The 16,331-nt window shown below is 36.3% G+C and overlaps 1 protein-coding gene across 1 annotated transcript; it reads left to right on the top strand.

Moving 5' to 3' along the window:
• Positions 1–8,439: 8,439 nt before the first annotated feature.
• LOC125661545 (uncharacterized) lies at positions 8,440–15,246 on the top strand. Its single transcript, XM_048893590.2, has 3 exons — positions 8,440–8,498; positions 10,965–11,036; positions 13,129–15,246. The coding sequence occupies exons 2-3, from the start codon at positions 11,015–11,017 to the stop codon at positions 13,977–13,979; spliced, it is 873 nt and encodes a 290-aa protein (XP_048749547.2). The 5' UTR covers positions 8,440–8,498; positions 10,965–11,014; the 3' UTR covers positions 13,980–15,246.
• Positions 15,247–16,331: the final 1,085 nt, after the last annotated feature.

The following is a 16,331-nucleotide window of genomic DNA, read 5'->3' as shown; positions in this document are numbered from 1 at the left end:
TGTTGTTACCCCCCCCCCCCCCCCTTGTCGCAAATCACGGGTTATTGTTACATTCTGTTTCACAAACGTTTGTAAAATAGAATGAAACAATAACCCGTGGTTTGGGACGATGCCACCCCCCACCCCACCCCACCCAATGTTACGTGTCTGTATTTGAGCAAAGGTTCATTCTTGTGGACCGCGCCCAACCCCTTCTTCTTTTAAAAGATACATGTTTTATGATTAGTGATGTGGTTTTCATTTTTTAACAGTTTTAATGTAAGATGTGTTTAAAGAAAAACAATTTAAAGTTAATTACTTTGAGAAAATTATACTCTAAATTCCCAATAATGGACATTTAAAAATAGAGGAGGGGGATCCTGTCCACCAAACACGCCTGAGTTTTTGAAGGCATGCGCAATCTGCACAGGAACATGTGTACAATCACAAAGGGAGATATATCACAGGTGCTTGGGTTCAGGACCCCCCCCCCTACCCCCCCCCCTCCGAATAAGCTACATGAGTTGATTTAATTATTTTATTTGTTGAAAATATTTCTAATACTTGTCAACAACGTCTTGCATACCCCTAAAGTTCAAAATATTTCAAAATAAGCCCTTTAAAAAATACAGAAGTGTTATAATAACCAGTGAAGGTATTTTTATAAAAGATTCAACAACAACAAAAAATAATTAAATCAACTCATGTAGCTTATTCGGAAGGAGGGGGGGGGGGGGGGGGTCCTGAACCCAAGCACCTGTGAGATATATCAGAATGTCTCTGTCTGTCTTGATAAGATTTTAAGTCATTTTAGCTTTGCAGGTACTTTGATATAACTGATTCATATCAGCCCCAGAATCTTCTGTTGGAGATTTCTTTCGTCATTTGTAAAGTAATGAATGACAGTTTTTAACCTTGGCCACTCTTATGCTTTTGTTCAGATAAATGCATCGGACGACAGCAAGAACGAGCAACGGTGAACAGCCACGGCGAAGAGAGGGCGAACATAGAGATATTTTTAAAATTTCTTTGCCTGACCTGAACTGCGAAGACACCTGTTACAAAACGCGCAGAGTCCTACATATTCACATTTTCCCCATTGTCTAAGTTTCGGCCATGCTTAAATTTCATACACCATTCATTTAATTTCTTACGCCATTCATTTTCTACATTGGAAGGCAACTGTCTCGCATTTGGCTGAGCAGGTGAACTAAGATATGCAAGTTGGTTATCTATGTCCATGAAATTTATGATTTTTTCCCCCAGATTTGCCAGTGACTTTGAGACGGGAAAGAGATATAATAAGGTGGAAGACCCCCCCCCCTCCCTTCTTCCTGCCTGCATATATTCATACTGATGAGTCTGTTTCTATATTTTTTCTTCCTTCCTGCAAATATTCCTACTGCATGAAGAGGCTAACGGTTTCAATACAGAGTGTATGTTCGCGTATTTTTTCATATTACATACATGAATAAAAATTAACTTTCAAATTATTGAAAAGTGTTAATTCAATCTAATTAAAATCAGACTTTTTAGATCCGCGCCGTATATTCTGCGATTGTGAGCGTATTCTAGGACCTGATTTTAATTAGATTGAGTGATAATCCAACAGTTTTTACCTATAAAATGAATATTCGCAACACCATATACATGTAAATATCAGAATGGGATGGGAGCTATTTCTTGCATACATACTTTACAGATCTTACAGGTACTTACAGATATATACTATAGACAAGTCAGAAACTTATCTCAACATAACTAGCTGTAGGTTAGCTCAAACGATAAAAACAAAACTTATTTCTACAAATTTAATCATAGTTCGATTTCAAGGAGAAATTTCAAAACATGTCCGAAGGAATTTCTCACGGAAGCTTGTAGAGGCCAATGTATAGAAAGGAATTTTTTAATTGCGTTTAAACGCTCTCTCTCTCTCTCTCTCTCTCTCTCTCTCTCTCTCGTACTCTGTTTCTCTTATTTCGCTCTGTATCTCCCTATTCTCTCTTCTTTCGCTTTCTCTCTCTCTATCTTCATGCGTTTTATTTCACTTGGTTACCCCGTTGCCGAGAAAAAAAATATCCACAATCTACAGGTCTCTCTCTCTCTCTTTCTCTCTCTCTCTCTCTCATTATATATGCATATGCGAACCTCTTGTTTTATTAAAAATAGATTTAAAATTCATTCATGAATTCAACCAATCACGTGCAATAGCTATAACGTGATTCATAAATTTATCCAATCACGTACGAGATTAATATCTCCATTGTATGAGGTGAAACGGTCGAGTCCTGTCTTCCTATTCCTTCGTCCCACGCTGACAGTTCTATCATATTCGGAAACCACCGATTTCAGGAAACTAAACGTTAGCGTTGTGCACTCTACAAAATGCTATGTACATGTAAACATCAAGCCACGTAAAAGGAATGCCCTAGTCTGGCTCCTTTTTCTACTGTAAGTGTTCAACACAATCCGATCTCGTTATTTCCATTGTACACTAATTTTTAAAAAAAATAATTTACCAGGATATATATTGCCTTTTCTCATCTTTTTATTTTCGTTTTTTATTTTATTTATTTATTTTATTTTATTTTTTTTATATATATTTTTGTTTTTGGATGTACAAACTATCACTTATTTACTTCATGTTTTTGAGATATTTTTTGTCGCCGATAATGTAATAATATAGTTTATCCTTTGTGTATTTTGATAATATCTGTAATAGAGAAAATAAAACATGAATGACTTCTTAGATCCGCGCCATATATTCTTCTTAATAAAAGATGAATGAATGCAAATAGACTTTTCAGATCCTTGCCATGTTTTTCTTACGCAGATTAGAGGGTGTGGATCTATGAAGTCTGATTTCAAGTAGATTGCGTCTCTTATTGAGATAATATAAATAATCTCCGGACTTGTTAGTCTAATCAATTAGTCACTACTACATCAAGTGTATAAAAAAAAAAAAAACCAGACTGATACAAAGTTTTGATAAATCTACAAACATCTTTACCTTTATCTTTAGAACTCATTTTGAATAGTGACAATAACCTTATTTAAACAAAATGTTGCAATTTTCATAATTGTACATGAATTTATCTTGTCTACCGGTAGATTCGTTTGATAAATTTCATTCTCAAACCACAGAACCAACCTGTTTATATGTTTCTCTTAAAGTTTTATTAAAAAGTAATCGGGGGTGTTGGGGGTAAAAAAAAAACCCGTGCTAGACACGATTCGGCAAACTACATCTCAAAGCAGTCATGTTAACTTACTGAGATACCCGGCAGTCATGTTAACTACTGAGATACCCAACAGTCATGTTAACTACTGAGATACCCAGCAGTCATGTTAACTTACTGAGATACCCAGCAGTCATGTTAACTACTGAGATACCCAGCAGTCATGTTAACTTACTGAGATACCCAGCAGTCATGTTAACCCACTGAGATACCCGGCAGTCATGTTAACCCACTGAGATACCCGGCAGTCATGTTACCTTACTGAGATACACAGCAGTCATGTTAACTTACTGAGATACCCAGCAGTCATGTTAACCCACTGAGATACACAGCAGACATGTTAACTTACTGAGATACCCAGCAGTCATGTTAACTTACTGAGATACCCAGCAGTCAGATTACTGAGATACCCAGTAGTCATGTTACCTTACTGAGATACCCAGCAGTCAAATTACTGAGATACCCAGCAGTCATGTTAACCCACTGAGATACCCAACAGTCATGTTAACCCACTGAGATACCCAGCAGTCATGTTAACTTACTGAGATACCCAGCAGTCATGTTAACCCACTGAGATACCCAGAAGTCATGTTAACCCACTGAGATACCCAGCAGTCATGTTAACTTACTGAGATACCCGGCAGTCATGTTAACCCACTGAGATACCCAGCAGTCATGTTAACTTACTGAGATAATCGGCAGTCATGTTAATTTACTGAGATACCCAGCAGTCATGTTAACTACTGAGATACCCAGCAGTCATGTTAACTTACTGAGATACCCGGCAGTCATGTTAACCCACTGAAATACCCAGCAGTTATGTTAACTACTGAGATACCCAGCAGTCATGTTAACTTACTGAGATACCCTGCAGTTATGTTAAATTACTGAGATGCCCAGTAGTCATATTAACTACTGAGATACCCAGCAGTCATGTTACCTTACTGAGATACCCAGCAGTCATGTTAACTACTGAGATACCCAGCAGTCATGTTAACCCACTGAGATACCCAGCAGTCATGTTAACTTACTGAGATACCCAGCAGTCATGTTAACTACTGAGATACCCAGCAGTCATGTTAACCCACTGAAATACCCAGCAGTTATGTTAACTACTGAGATACCCAGCAGTCATGTTAACTTACTGAGATACCCTGCAGTCATATTAACTACTGAGATACCCAGCAGTCATGTTAACTTACTGAGATACCCAGCAGTCATGTTAACCCACTGAGATACCCAGCAGTCATGTTAACTACTGAGATACCCAGCAGTCATGTTAACTTACTGATATACCCTGCAGTTATGTTAAATTACTGAGATACCCAGTAGTCATATTAACTACTGAGATACCCAGCAGTCATGTTAACTACTGAGATACCCAGCAGTCATGTTAACCCACTGAAATACCCAGCAGTTATGTTAACTACTGAGATACCCAGCAGTCATGTTAACTTACTGAGATACCCTGCAGTCATATTAACTACTGAGATACCCAGCAGTCATGTTAACTTACTGAGATACCCAGCAGTCATGTTAACCCACTGAGATACCCAGCAGTCATGTTAACTACTGAGATACCCAGCAGTCATGTTAACTTACTGATATACCCTGCAGTTATGTTAAATTACTGAGATACCCAGTAGTCATATTAACTACTGAGATACCCAGCAGTCATGTTATCTTACTGAGATACCCAGCAGTCATGTTAACCCACGGAGATACCCAGCAGTCATGTTAACTACTGAGATACCCAGCAGTCATGTTAACCCACTGAGATACCCGGCAGTCATGTTAACTTACTGAGATACCCGGCAGTCATGTTAACTTACTGAGATACCCAGCAGTCATGTTAACTACTGAGATACCCAGCAGTCATGTTAACCCACTGAGATACCCGGCAGTCATGTTAACTACTGAGATACCCAGCAGTCATGTTAACCCACTGAGATACCCGGCAGTCATGTTAACCCACTGAGATACCCGGCAGTCATGTTAACCCACTGAGATACCCGGCAGTCATGTTAACTTACTGAGATACACAGTAGACATGTTAACTTACTGAGATACCCGGCAGTCATGTTAAATTACTGAGATAACTAGCAGTCATGTTAACTACTGAGATACCCAGCAGTCATGTTAACTACTGAGATACCCAGCAGTCATGTTAACCCACTGATATACCCGGCAATCATGCTAACTTAGCTACCCAATAGTCATGTTATCAGGTTGAAAAGGTATATGCAGGTATTGCTACATCTATAACTTCTTTTATGTTTTTAAAAGAAAATCAGCCATTATATGACGATGTGGTTTTTCTTGAAATAACAAATCAAAGTATTTTCCTTAAAATAACAAATATAAATTAATTGTTTAAAGACATTGTAAAAAAACCAACAAAAAAACCCCCAAAGTTTACGATTGTTTACCTTTTATAAAAGAAGTTCTTATTGGTAACTCTTCTAGAATCATTATTGTTAAGTACAAATAGATCACAAAGATATAATGTAGTGCGTTACCGTTCAATCTTAATTAATTAAGTAGCTGCCATCAACTCAAGTTGCCCAAGGAGCGTAAAATGTCACAAGAGATGCTGGCTCGAGGACCTATATTTTCTGTTACAATGAAAAAACAGGCAAAACATTATTTAAAAGTTGTTTGCTGTATAATATCACTATACTTAATACTGTATTTAAGATCGTTCTGTTATACAACTAATTTTGATACCGACCAGATCATTACCTGGTCAGGACTGCAAACAATTGCCCGATTAAGGTCAAATCGGGCTGTCAAGGTCAATACCAATTGTTTGAGTTACATAGCATTTATATCTTAGCTGATAGATTCTGTAAAGGTTAAGTAAAGATTTTATCAACTTTCTGAGGTTTTTTCTAATGTTTATTCCACTATGTGATTCTGTAGTGACAATGTTTTATATGATAAAAAATAAGTTTTTGTAAAATCTTATAAATAAATAACATTTAATGTAAAATTATATTTTTAATTTGTTATTTTAATCCAGCATGCAAGGGACGCTACTCAAACTAAATTCACTTACACAAGTAAACGACCATGTGAATACACTATTATTGTATAAGAAGAATAACAGCCAAGTATAGAACAAATAGTCATGCAATGCTGTTTAAAAAAAACAACCCCCCCCAAAAAGAAAAACCCAGACGCGGATCCACAGCGGGGGACGTGACTGAAGGGGGTGGGGGTGGGGGCCAAACCTCTTCCTCGAGATTGGTGAAAAATATTTAGCTTATTTGATTTTGTGCAATTACAGGTGTGGCATATTACACATTAGACCCCTAGTGGTTGGAACCCATTAGTAAAATAGTAAAAAAGTGGGGTTTTTTGGACAAGATATGTTTGTGAATCATTGATGCCCCCGGATAACAACAAAGCGGAACTGTAAGACACTGTATTTTTTTTTGTAAGTTTCCCAAAACTCGGTTAATTGTCAATGTCACAGGTCAACAAATCTGGTATCGTTTTAAAAGGTATTCTCACCAAAAATACACATGCTTGATATCAAAGCAGCACTTCTTACGATTTGAAAGATATGGCTTACATCTGAATTTTCTAAAAGTAGGTCAAAGATCAATGTTAAGGTCACCAGGTCAAAGACTATGATGCCAATGAAATGACTTTGTTATAAAAAGATACACATACAAATATGAAAGCTCTACCTCTTATGGTGAAAATGATACGACCAAGGTTAAAGATTTTTGCCAGAGACAGACAGACGAACAGGACAGGGCAGTAGCGTAGTACACACACACACACACACACACACACACACACACACACACACACACACACACACACACACACACACACATATATATATATATATATATATATTATATTATATTATATCAGTGGTGGATTTAGAGGGGGGCGCAGCCGGCGCGCGTCCCCCTAAAATTTTCAAATTTAAGGAAAATCGCGGTATCTTGTGTCGGAAAACGTACTAAACGATAAAAGAAGCAATAATTTCTTCCACTCCCGGAGAAATAAATGACAAAATCCTTTGATTTCTTGAACTACTTTATTGGGAGAACTTAATTTTTTCCAAAAACTGAATGACTTTATTGGGATAACTTAATTTTTTCCAAAACCCCCTTAAAATTTGGGTCATTTTATTAATTTCACCTTATTAAAATAATAGAAAATAGTACAAATGACTTAATAGGAGAAATATTTCAAGCCCCATAAAATCTGTAAAATCCAGGAGCTTCTGGGAGCTTCGCCCCCTGGACCCACTGCGTCATGAAGTGGCGCCCCCCGTAACCACAATTCCTGGATCCGCCCCTGTATATATATTCTATTAGTATGATTTAAACACACAACACAGCTCTAGAACTTTGAAGGACTTCAAATACAAGCCCAATTTGGTACTTTCGGGCTGTCAATGGTCACTAGTCGTGTGCACAGTGTTTTTACACTGGAGTTAGCTCTTAGATTATAAGACTTTGTAAAGGCTAAGTAAACATTATTAACAACTTTCTGAGGTTTTTTCTCTAGTGTTTATACCACTGTGTGACTATGCACTGATAATGTTTTATACAATGAGATATGTTCCGTAAGGTCTCATAAATAAATAACATTTAATGGAAAATTATATTTTCAATTCGTTATTTTAATCCAGCATGATCAAGGGGCTCTAATCAAACTAAACACTAACGAGAAGATCCTGTTTAAATACAACACCATTGTATCAGAAGAGTATCAGCAAACTGTAGAACAAATAGTCAATGCAGTTGGCTTAAATATTTTCAAAAAATAACAGGCGCGGATCCACAGAAGAGAACGTAACCGGAAGGGGTCGGGGAGGGGGGTTGGTGGGTGACCTCTTCCTTGGTCAATGTTATATCATATTGTTGTGCAATTACAATTACAAAATGATATGCATTAGACTCCCTAAGATTGGATCCCAATTCGTAAAAAAAGGTGGGGCCGGGGGTCCACCCCCCCCCACCCCCCAATTCTCTCAGTGCATGGTTCGTACTACGTAACATACATTGATTACATTCACGTGCTCTGATAATACGCAGGTATTTATAATTTCAATCGGGTTTCCCGTGTTCTAAAAATAAAACTTTTTCCAGGTAGATCAAGAAACCCGAACTTTAAAGTACATGTAATATATGAATGTATTTTCCATACTTTCGTATTAGTTTCATGGTAATGAATTTCTAAATATATTGCATTTATAAAGATCAAAATTTGAATTAACAGTTCTTATGAATATTTCAGCCACTGTGAAAACAGGTACATGTATATATATCTCTTCTCTCTATGTGACTTTTTCTTTCTTTCTCTCCAACTACATCTTTCTTGGTTTGCTAACTCTAAATCTGTAGATGGTTTTAGCTGTAAATAGCATTCATCTAACGGCACAAAACTATTGTTTGCACTAAAATCTGAAATTATAAGTGTCGTTTATAAAAATTAATATATATTTGAATATGATAATTTATATTATTAATTAATGTATATTTGAATATGATAATTTATATCATTAATTAATGTATATTTGAATATAATAATTTATATCATTAATTGGTGTATATTTGAATATGATAATTTATATTATTAATTAATGTATATTTGAATATGATAATTTATGTTATTAATTAAATCCTAGTGTCATTCAGAAAATGGTAGAGCTAAATCATTATGGTCATGAATTTTCAGAAATACTCGCTGAAATACTTAAAAATAAGAACAAATGCATGCATAGATGGAGAGCATATTATTTTACACGTGAGACGGTTGATTGGATGTGCATGGATCTAAATTACATGTAAATATTCTTCGTTTTCCTTTACATGTAACCCGGAAAAAAATTGTTCATCTCAAAATTTACATTGCTTGCTCACACGGGAAATTTTTGCACCTCATATTGTAAAATCTTTTCCTCTAAATTTTTATTCACTTTAAAGTTTCAATTTATTTTTCTTAGTTGTGTTGCACACTCGTTTTCATTCGTACAATGTAAATTCTCTGGGGGTAGTTCTCTCCAGTTAATATCTTAATATTGGTCGCAAAGAAAAACTGACGATAAAATACTCGGTATGTTATTTATTAAATGTCTTTTCAATTTAGCATATCCAGAATATCTGATAAAAGAATGGTCGATATATGATTAATATATCACGCCATAAGCAGGTACAGAGGATAGTACTCAGTGTATGCTACCAAATATCTGTCCAAAACATAAAATATTTCTATCCCCATCCCCGCCCCCGCGATAACTTGCTATAGAGGATAGTATTCGTGTACTCAGTGTATGCCATTAAAATATTTGCCCAAAACATGAATTATATTTACCCCTAACCCCACCCCCTTATTGATCATGGTGGGTTTCAATAGGGTAAGCAAAATATATTTTCATTTTCCGTTTGATATTCAGTCATTCTATATACCTTTTTTAAATATTCAAACTGTACGTTTTAACCCCCAGATGTTTAAATTTCGTGTTATATTGCAACAACAATGGAAATACGCGAGGTACAAATATTTAAAGTATTTCATTTAAAGGGCGATGTCAAAAGATCGATGTCGGATAAAAATCTAAAATCAAATAGCCAAGGGAAGGGGGATAAAATCTCCTGTAAGTTTCTGTCATCCGACATCGATTACACTGTAGTGGAAAAAGAAAACAGAGAAGCGACGGTTAAAAACCATATCATAAAGTTACATTTCAATGAATATTTCATATTTTTAATGTACACTTTCATTTGTAAATAAACAATAGAAAGGGTATACAGAGTGTTATTTATAATCCTATGTTTTTGTTGTTGTTTTTTTGTTTGTTTGTTTGTTTGTTGTTTTTGTTTGTTTGTTTGTTTGCTTTTGTTTTTGTTAATTGATTAGTTTCAACATTAATCATATTTAGTTTTAAAGGGGGGGGGGGGGTTACCTAGTGAAAACTACATGTGAATTTAGTTTTTTATCAGACATTGAAGTTTTGATCTCACCCATAGATATCACAATGTACCACAAAATGAACCTGAATGGGACTTTGACAACACTGTTACTCCGCCTGGTTGCATAATTACATAATGCAATGTATTTTCTGAAATCTATTTATTCTAATCCGCTTGAAACACCCACTGACTCATATGTTTAAATAGGTACTGGGCGTAAAAACAGCTTTGTATTCAGTATTTGTTTAAAATCAGATATACACTGTACAAAGTATTTTCACATTAGTTTCCTCGTACTTGAATGTTGCGCTTGTAATTTTCCAGAATAAGAAATGTTCCATAAAAATCCCATCCTATACCAATGTCCTCCTATTCGCTGTCTGCCATTCTCTATGCCTGTCCCTTTAATGTAACCAATATTTTATTCAATTGTGAATGAGATTGGGCATGCAGTAGTCAGGATAAATCTATGTTAGTCCCCTCCCTGGTTACAAAAGGTCAAATCAAAGTTGTATATGATAGACACAGTAACTAAATAATCTCTCTCTCTCTCTCTCTCTCTCTCTCTCTCTCTCTCTCTCTCTCTCTCTGTCTCTCTCTCCTAACTATAATTTTATTGAAAACATTGGATAATACATGTAAACTGCTTTTTTTCCCCAGCAATGCATACACCACTAGAGTGTTGTTTAATCTTACTGCATATTATCTATATCGATTTGTCTGGACGAGGTCCACTCATTGTAGTCATACCTGTGTCAAAGTTAAATCACATTTCACCTATAATTTTCTTTACTTCATTTTACAGAAAAACACGGATAATTTAACTCAAAGAGACATAGGTGTAAGCAGATCAAGATGGTTGAACCGAAGCGTAAAAGTACGTATTTCTAGTGTTTATTCAAGAAATATTAAATTTTTGAAAGTGAATGAGATGATATAAAACGCAGCATCCCCCAAAAAACAGGTATATGCCGTTGTAATGAAACTCGCCCCATACACTGCGCGTGAATGTAAATATAAATCATTACCATGACGACAGTTCATATGACAACACTTAATAAACAAGGATCAGATTTATTTAGAATAAGTAGATGGCTGGTTCTAGTTCTTCTGCTGAACGTATATAATACATGAACATACACACACGTGTCTATCAACACACACACACGTGTCTATCAACACACATACACGTGTTTATCAACATACATACACGTGTCTATAAACATACATACACGTGTCAATCAACATTCATACACGTGTCTATAAACATACATATTCGTGTCTATCAACATACACACACGTGTCTATCAACACACATACACGTGTCTATCAACACACATACACGTGTCTATCAACACACACACACGTGTCTATCAACACACATACACGTGTCAATCAACATTCATACACGTGTCTATCAACATTCATACACGTGTCTATAAACATACATATTCGTGTCTATCAACATACACACACGTGTCTATCAACATACATACACGTGTCTATCAACATTCATACACGTGTCTATAAACATACATATTCGTGTCTATCAACATACACACACGTGTCTATCAACATACACACACGTGTCTATCAACACACATACACGTGTCTATCAACACACATACACGTGTCTATCAACACACACACACGTGTCTATCAACACACACACACGTGTCTATCAACATACATACACGTGTCAATCAACATTCATACACGTGTCTATAAACATACATATTCGTGTCTATCAACATACACACACGTGTCTATCAACATACATACACGTGTCAATCAACATTCATACACGTGTCTATCAACATTCATACACGTGTCTATCAACATACATACACGTGTCTATAAACATACATATTCGTGTCTATCAACATACACACACGTGTCTATCAACATACATACACGTGTCTATCAACATACACACACGTGTCTATCAACATTCATACACGTGTCTATCAACATACATACACGTGTCTATCAACACACATACACGTGTCTATCAACACACACACACGTGTCTATCAACATACATACACGTGTCAATCAACATTCATACACGTGTCTATAAACATACATATTCGTGTCTATCAACATACACACACGTGTCTATCAACATACATACACGTGTCAATCAACATTCATACACGTGTCTATAAACATACATATTCGTGTCTATCAACACACACACACGTGTCTATCAACACACACACACGTGTCTATCAACATTCATACACGTGTCTATAAACATACATATTCGTGTCTATCAACATACACACACGTGTCTATCAACATACATACACGTGTCAATCAACATTCATACACGTTTCTATAAACATACATATTCGTGTCTATCAACACACACACACGTGTCTATCAACATACATACACGTGTCAATCAACATTCATACACGTGTCTATAAACATACATATTCGTGTCTATCAACATACACACACGTGTCTATCAACATACACACACGTGTCTATCAACATACATACACGTGTTTATCAACATACATACACGTGTCTATCAACATCCATACACATGTACACGTGTCTTTCAATATACACAAACGTGTCTATCAACATACACCACACATGTCTATCAACATACATACACGTGTCTATCAACACACACACACGTGTCTATTAATATACATGCACGTGTCTATCAACATACACAAACGTGTCTATCAACACAATACACGTGTCTATCAACACACATACACGTGTTTATCAACATACAGACATGTTTTTATAAACATGGTATATCGGATATTTTCTGCAGTTGTTCATTTCTTTTGTTATACAATATCATATTGCTACAGAAAATTCAACAGAAGAAAATACCCGTTATACGGTAGAAATATAGCCTATATAGTGATTATCTTAAATATTTTAAATACGTGCTTGGACTCTAATTCATACTGGAATTGTATATATTTCAACTTATTCAACAGGATCAAATGACGAGGCCTGTGAAGTAGAGGAAAAGAAGCCGAGGTTAGAAATACCTGGTGCTCACTTGTCCGGAAACAGTGTCACGCTCATCCCCGATGACGCTGATCTCCCTGAAAGCAGTTCAGTAAGTGACGGTCCCGAGAACGTCCACCAACAGACTGTGGTAAAGCATGTCGATTCAACTGGTGTGGAGATCAATGTCTATGGCGACGAATCAAAACCCTGCAGAGAGATATCAATAGAGTGTTTGAATACTGAATCTAAATGCTCAACTTTGGATGCAGCTGCCGTATGTATACCGCGCACCACACGCACCTTGTCAGAAGACCCCGACGGCAAATATACACACATTGAGATATCTAAGAGCACGTGGTCTCTGAATGACCAGAAGTTTGTCGTCGTAGAAGATGACGTGGTTCTGGATGTGGAAGAAATGTCCGGAGAAAATGTCCTTCTGCATTCGTCAAATATTAAGCAATCTGATGTCAAGGATGATGTCGAGAAAATTGCCATGGATGATGTCGAGGAGGTTGTCAAGGATGGTGACGAGGAGGTTGCCAAGGATGGTGACGAGGAGGTTGCCAAGGATGATGTCGAGAATGATGTCAAGGATGATGTCGAAAATGATGCCAAGGAGGAGCAAGATGTGAGCGACGATATAGATTCGTCTTTGCAGGACGTCGAAAAAAACATCGATCGTGAAGACGACCAGCATCATGTTGACGACCATACAGAAGAAATACTCAACAACGACATCAACGTCAACGAAACAATGAATAAAACAACAGTAGCGCTAGGGTCTACAGAGACCAAGGATGACGATGTTCAGATCGACTCGACATTGCAGTAGGACAGTGAGGAGTCTGAAGAACATAAATTTCTGTATCGGTTACTAAGACCAAATGAAGAATATAAGTCAGGTATTTTACCTAAGAGCAGCAGCTCCTGTACAACTGTAGAGATACATGTCGCGTACGGTTCAAGCAGCGATATAAAGTCCAAATATGTATCTTGTTCAAAGTCACTTGATTCAGTAAAAAAATTTGCTCGGGGAATTAGAAAAACTTGGCGTTCCGAAATGAGGTATATTGTGGAGATCAATCGCACCTTGCTAGGCGATGACGTTGAGGAAATCGACCTCATGCAGGACGATGTGCGAAGAGTTCACCTTGAATCTCCAAGATCTGAAAGAAATGCTCGCAGATTTAATGAAGTATTATTGGCACCACGAACGTGTGTGCCTTCTGCGAGCATCAGGAAAATTGCAAATGTGCAACATGGCACTATTACCCACTGCACCATTGCATGAAATGAAGAACTTTGATTTCTATGTCTAAAAACTTCAAGTTCTAGAAATTTCTTTTCTAATTTCAAGTTCAAGCAATCATCAGTGAGTCATCGTTATATTCTGATGTCAACATAAATTTATTTCATTTACCGGTATATTTCAGGGACGGATCCAGGGGTTTTTTTAAGAGGGGAGGGGGGGGGGGGTCTACAATTAATTTTGGCTTCCAAAATACGTTATATTCTTTTAAAAAATATTCTGACGAATTTACAACGCCCGGACCCCCTCCCTCTGAATCCGCCACTGTATTTTCCGTCTTAAAAAGGTTTGGTGTACAACAGTAACCCAAGTGTGCGATGGTTTTTTTTCCAAATGTGTTTCAGTCTTTCACACATTGATAGTTTTCTGTCTTTAGCTGGGGAAAGTGGTATCTGATATTGAAAGCTAATCCTGTGATACAAATGTACTAATATAAATATATATGTGATAAGTTATGCAATCATGATGATGATGGATTTTTTTTCCGTCGAATTTTATGAGCTAATAATTTGATTGACAAAATGTGTTGCTACACATGCAAGACACAATAAACTTGGTGTGATACAAGGGATTTACAGTGTATTGTCTTTTTTTTTTTAAATTGTGATAGCTTATTGTGGTGTGTTACTTCCCATGTTTTACCTGCATGTTAAGTGCAATTTTTATTTATTTATGCATTTTATTCATTTCTTCCTATTTTGTTATACATTTTGAGATGTGAACCAGATTTATAACTTTCATTTTGGTTAAAAACAACTTCTAAGATTGAAATGAAATTCACTCAGTTAAACCTATCTTTAACTTGTAAGCTTGCTGTATTCACACACTATTACCAATATAACCAAAAATGAAAGAAGGTACCCCCCTTAAAAAATCCAACAGAATATTTCCTCAGGCACTCTTAAGCATGTGGTGAAGTTTCTTCAGAAAGCAGTCCGCATTAAATGCGATTTGTCTCCTGACGGGTACTGGAGGTAGGGGGGGGGGGGGGGTAGACAGACGGAAATAGAATCGGGGGTGGGGTGGAGTGTTGATAGATGGTCAGCTGATGAAGAGATGTGTATGTCTACATGACGACCCTCTGTCGTCTATAACTATGATGCATCTCATTTACATATAATTACAATTATTCAACTGAAATTGTACTGTGTGAATACATGTATTAAAATTGACGAATTAAAAGAAATTATTAAGATTTTACAATTGTTATTATAACAATTGTAAAATCTTAATAATATAATACTTTTTGGGACCGTATTAGATGTCCTGTCCCATATATTTTCTTAAAGAGAAATCGAGAAAATAATTTTCTCTATCTTACAAATGTGATCCGATATACCCCTTGCTTTAGTCTGTGTCATTGTGCACTTTATTATATATATACACCTATATATAGTATCATATGAAAAAAATATAGAATTATTACCGGGAGGAAATTCGGTCCACTTTATCAAATTTGCCAGTGATGTAGTAGTTTTTAAAATGATAGAAATGTGCTTAATATATTGTGTTTGAATATTTCAAAGCGGAATAAAATTGTAATGAATGATTCAAAAGAATATACACATGATATATCTGCTCAAATGAAATTATTAGGCATAGGCCTATGTTGTCACCTTGAACTAATATTAACCTTCATTTACCTGTATTTAGTTTGTTCGAGTGTCAAGATTTTTCACACGTTTTGAGACGTCACCAGCTGTAGGTGAAGTACTACCCGGCGCAATCACCCCCCTCCCCTATATCTATACACAGATGCAACTTATCTAGGTTGACATGCAATTCTTATTTAAATGTCGACATGCGAGATAAATATGTCGACATGCAACTTGTTTATGTCGACATGCGAGATAGACATGTTGAAATGCATATTTA

This window comes from Ostrea edulis, chromosome 8 (genome assembly GCF_947568905.1).
Source record: "Ostrea edulis chromosome 8, xbOstEdul1.1, whole genome shotgun sequence".
NCBI lineage: Eukaryota > Metazoa > Mollusca > Bivalvia > Ostreida > Ostreidae > Ostrea > Ostrea edulis.
The sequence above is the reverse complement of the archived record's forward strand: the minus strand, read 5'-3'. Positions and strand labels throughout refer to the sequence as shown.